The following is a 5,000-nucleotide window of genomic DNA, read 5'->3' as shown; positions in this document are numbered from 1 at the left end:
CCTGAGCACACCAAGAGCACTTTGCCGCCCCTTAATGAGTACCCGCGGACTAATGACGCGCACCTGTGGACGGACTGAGGGGCAGGTATTCACAACACACTATATAGGGATGCCTGTGTTTCATTTTTTCACGTCTATTTGTACTACCTGTGACGTGATTGGCCTCCTGTTGTTGTCTGTATGTTCAGAGCAGGGATGGGCGTGGTTCTCAAGTATATTAGGACTGGGGCCTTCAAGGGCTGGAATGGGTGTGTCTGGAGGCTTTGAAGGGCTGAAATGGGCGTGTCTGGCTCTTTCATGAGCTGGAATGGGTGTGGTTCTAGGCTATACTGGCACTGAAATGGGCGTGTTTGGGACTTTCAAGGGCTGGAATGGGCGTGATTTAGGCTTGCTGGGGCTGAAATGGACGTGGTTGAAGTTTTTTAGAACTGAAATGGGCATGATTTTTTTTAGTTTACTCTTAGGTCTGCTGAGCTGGAATGGGCGTGTTTCTGAGGTTCATTAAAACAGGAATGGGTGTGGCTATGGTATTTTTGGGTTGGAATGGGCGTGTTTGAGGTCTGTCGTGGCTGAAATGGGTGTAGTATAGGTCTGTTTGGGCTGGAATGGACGTGTTTGAAGTCTGTTGTTGCTGGAATAGGCGTGGTTTGTGTATGCTGGAGCTGCAATGGGCGTGTCTAAGGTCAGCTGGTACTGGAATGGGTGTCTGTTAGGGATGCAATAGGCGTATTTATAGTCTAACAACTGAAGTGAGGGTACCTGAGGCCTGGCTGTGGTTGCAGTGGGCGTCCAGCGGCGTCCACCCAGGTGAGGGAAGGCGCGGGGTTCCCGAGGGCGGCGCAGCGCAGGGTGGTGCCCGTGGTGTTGGTGAGGAAGGCGTGTGAGGGTGGCTCCAGCACAAGCACAGGAGCGCGCAGCCACCCTTCCCCCTCGGCCGCCCGCACGCCCGCGCCACACCACACGCCTGCACGGGAGTCGGCCAGGGAAGAATTAATGAGAGTGTACGCGCCTTTCAGTTAGATTAAGTGTAGTTGGTTTAGTGAAAATTTTACATGACAACTGATTAGACTAGATTGGATTAGGCCGGACGCTTGGCGAGGGGAAAAATGTAAATACACAATTATAATTTCACTCATCATCACAAGGCCGCTGGTCGTTTTGTGCAGGGGACTCCTCTCCCTCTCCTCCCCACCCCTCTCCTCTCCCCTCTCTTCTCTCCCTTCCACAGCTTATACTCCACTCCCGTCCCTTCCAACACCTCGCCTCCCTTCCATCATCTCCCGTCCCTTCCTCAATCTCGCCCTCTTTCTTCCCCCCTTCCCCATCCTACACTTCCCCTCCTCTTCCCTCTCTCCTATAACTTCCCCTCCACATTCTTTCCCCTCCTACTCCCTTCCCTCGCTTTCCCTCTCTTCCCCTCCCATTCCTTCATCCATATTCACTTTTCTTTTCTATTCCTCCCCTCCAGTCACCTCCCATTCTCCCTTCATCTCCCTTCCCTATCTCCCCATTCCTCCTCCTCCTCCTCCTCCTCCTCCTCCACCCAGTCCTCTCCCACACTCCAGTTCCAGAGCCTAGGTGTCGAGAGGCAAAATTTGTTTAATCCTTTTCCTTTCAAAACATTAACAGCGAACTTATGAATTATTAAGTTGGTGCGTGTGTGCTATTTGGAAAAATAATGATACTGTTCACACGTTAATATGAGTCTGCCTCACAGTTTCACTGCTTCACTGGTTCACTGCTTCACTGCTTCACAGTTTCACTGCTTCACTGCCTCACTTAATCAAGAATAATAAAAAAATGCGCAAGTGTGTGAGTGACGTGACGCTACACTTGAGTGACAGGCGAGAGACGCATCTCAGAATGTTACCTGCAAACACTCGCGTGATCAGCATCATGTCAACAGGTAAACACCATCAGACTTTTGCTAATTACTCTCCCACGTCATGTACTGAACTTTAATTACGAAATTCATTATGATGCACACGTGGCTTGCGGAGAGCGAGTGAACAATGAAATTTGATTACTGAACAAAAAAGAAAGATGTTGTGTACTGTGCAATAGAAATGTGGTGACTAAGGAAAATTTATAGCAATCACATTTTCAACATCTCAGCGTCTTATGTCGACTATTTTCAATCCCCTAACATCTCTTTAAACTTAATAAAATGTTGTGTTGAATGTACACCGCCAAAAAATAATAATAATGATAAAGAAATAAATAAGCATATATATATATATATATATATATATATATATATATATATATATATATATATATATATATATATATATATATATATATATATATATATATATATATATATATATATATATATATATATATATATATATATATATATATATATATATATATATATATATATATATATATATATATATATATATAAAATAAAAGGAAAGAACGATGGAGTTGTTCAAACCTTGTAGTGCTTGCACAGTCATTATGTTCTCACTGACTGAAATTGTCTATTATTACATAAATCAAGTAGCAAATGTTATACTTTGATTGGGAGTTAAAAAAAATAATTCTAAGGGCACAGAGATAATCAATCGGATTCTTATGGGTATCCTTTTTATTTTGCTAATAATGGCGCAGAAAATTTATTAAACTGTTTGTAGTAACTTCATAACAGCCTTAAAATTTAAGATTGATTTAATGATTAGTAATAATTTAACGATGACTCATCAAAGCTGCTTTCATGATTCCAGAGAGAGTTTGATAAAGATTCCGCACCATCAGTGAGAAAGAAAACACTCAGGAGAATCAGACCAATCCTCTCTGTGGCCTTTGGAAATGTTTATAATGAGGGAACAAATCTTTTCAGAATACAGGCAGAATTCTCTCTACAAACATTCCACACGAGATCATATGGCCAACAATTATCAACATCCCCAGCCTGTACACGCTGACTGCAACACAAAGGCAAGGCGCAGCAGTGGCAGGGGAGGCAGGGTTAAGCCAGGCACACCACTCTGGATCAGGGCGTCTTGGGGCACCTGCAGCGTGAAAGGAGACCAAAACCTAATAGTCCCCTCCCACCCCGGGGTTCGAATCCGCGTCCTCTGGGGTGTGAGGCAAGCCGCTAACAACCGCGCCACTCAGCCACTTTACTCTCTCCCTCCCCAACAAAGCCGCGCCACTGACATTTATACGTGATAACAAAGTAAATTAGGTTAACTTAATCATTTACTTTACTCAACACATATACGCACACAGGCACGCACACACGCACGCACGCTTACAAGAACACACACACACACACACACACACACACACACACACACACACACACACACACACACACACACACAGAAAGATAATTTACATTCTCTCTCTCTCTCTCTCTCTCTCTCTCTCTCTCTCTCTCTCTCTCTCTCTCTCTCTCTCTCTCTCTCTCTCTCTCTCTCTCTCTCTGTCGGATACAGCATAAAGTACGAAAAAGTTGACAACAACAACATCAACAAAAAAAGCAAACAATAAGACGAAACAAACACAACAACAACAACAACAAAAACAAACAACCAAACAACACCAACACCTAAACAACAACAAGAAAAGAAACACCCAAACAAACAACAAACAAAAAAATAAATAAATTCGTGTTCAGACAAAAAAAATAAAAAGAAAGAAAAACACCAACACCACGTGAACTACAGAGAGAGAGAGAGAGAGAGAGAGAGAGAGAGAGAGAGAGAGAGAGAGAGAGAGAGAGAGAGAGAGAGAGAGAGAGTCACCCTCCACCCACACCCACCCACAGACACACACACACACACACACACACACACACACACACACACACACACACACACACACACACACACACACACACACACACACGCAACACCTGGCACCCATAATCATTAACACCTCAAATCACACAGGTGGGTATCAAATGACTGCAGGGAGAAAGAACGTGTTAATACCGCAATGAGGAGCTGAAGGTGTGAAGGTGCAAGTGAGACCGAGTCAGTCCCTTTCACCTTGCTCTCGTAATCCCTCTCTTTGTGTGCGCTTAGAAGGGAGATGTAGAGAGGCAACAGAAGAGAGAGAAGGGAAAGAGAAAAAAGAGGAAGAAAGGGAGAGAAAGGAGAGACTGAAAGGAGAAAAGGAGGAGGGAGTAGGATGAAAGGAGAGACTGGAAGGAGAAAAGAAGGAAGGAATGGGGAGAAAGGAGAGACTGGAAGGAGAAAAGGAGGAGGGAACAGGAAGAAAGGAGAGACTGGAAGGAGAAAAGGAGGAAGGAATGGGGAGAAAGGAGAGACTGGAAAGAGAAAAGGAGAACAAAAAGGGGAAGGAATGGAAAGAAAGGAGAGATTGGAAGGAGGAAGAGAGGAAGAAATGGGGAGAAAGGAGAAAGGGAGAAAAGAAGAAGAGAAAGAGGTTGGAAGGTAAGATAGGAGGGAAGGGAAGGAAGAAAGAAGAAAGAGGTAGGAAGAAAGGGAGAGGTGAGAAGGTAAGAAGGGAGCAAAAGGAAGGAGGAAGAAAGGGAGGAAGGAATTGTGAAGAAAGGAAAGGTGGAGAGATAAAGTAGGAGAGAAAAGGAGAAATGGACAGGGAGAAGAGACAGATAAGAAAATAAGAATGGAAGAAAAAGAACGAAGAGATGAAAAAGAAGGAGAAAGACAAGGAGAATAAGATGAAAATGGAATAAGAAGAGATGGAAAATGGGGGTGAGGAAAGGGGTGAAGGAGAGAAGGAGGGAGAGAAGGAATAAGAAAGAAAAGAGGGAGCAGGAAGAAAGGAGAAAAAATAAGAAAGAAGGATAGGATGAACGAAAAGAGAGAAAGAGACAGAATAAAAAATGGAGGGAAGGATGGAGAAAAAGGAGAAAAGGGGAGAAGGGAAACAGTGAAGGAAAGATAAGGATGAAAGGGAAAGGAATATATGGAATACGAAATAGATGAATAAGAAGAGAGAATGAAGAATAAGGAGAGAGAAGAAGTGTATGGGAACAAAAGACAGGAGGAAAGGGAGGA

The 5,000-nt window shown here is 43.8% G+C and overlaps 1 protein-coding gene across 1 annotated transcript in view; it reads right to left on the bottom strand.

The window, feature by feature from the left end:
• The window catches only part of LOC135105811 (cell adhesion molecule Dscam2-like), a 103,091-nt gene that overhangs the window by 73,934 nt on the left and 24,157 nt on the right, over positions 1 to 5,000 (bottom strand). Inside the window, exon 3 of the mRNA XM_064014386.1 lies at positions 760 to 964. Coding sequence (XP_063870456.1) covers positions 760 to 964 — 205 coding nt within the window. The remainder of the gene's footprint in view (positions 1 to 759; positions 965 to 5,000) is intronic.

Source organism: Scylla paramamosain, chromosome 12, assembly GCF_035594125.1.
Source record: "Scylla paramamosain isolate STU-SP2022 chromosome 12, ASM3559412v1, whole genome shotgun sequence".
NCBI lineage: Eukaryota > Metazoa > Arthropoda > Malacostraca > Decapoda > Portunidae > Scylla > Scylla paramamosain.
This window is presented reverse-complemented; position numbering and strand designations above follow the sequence as displayed.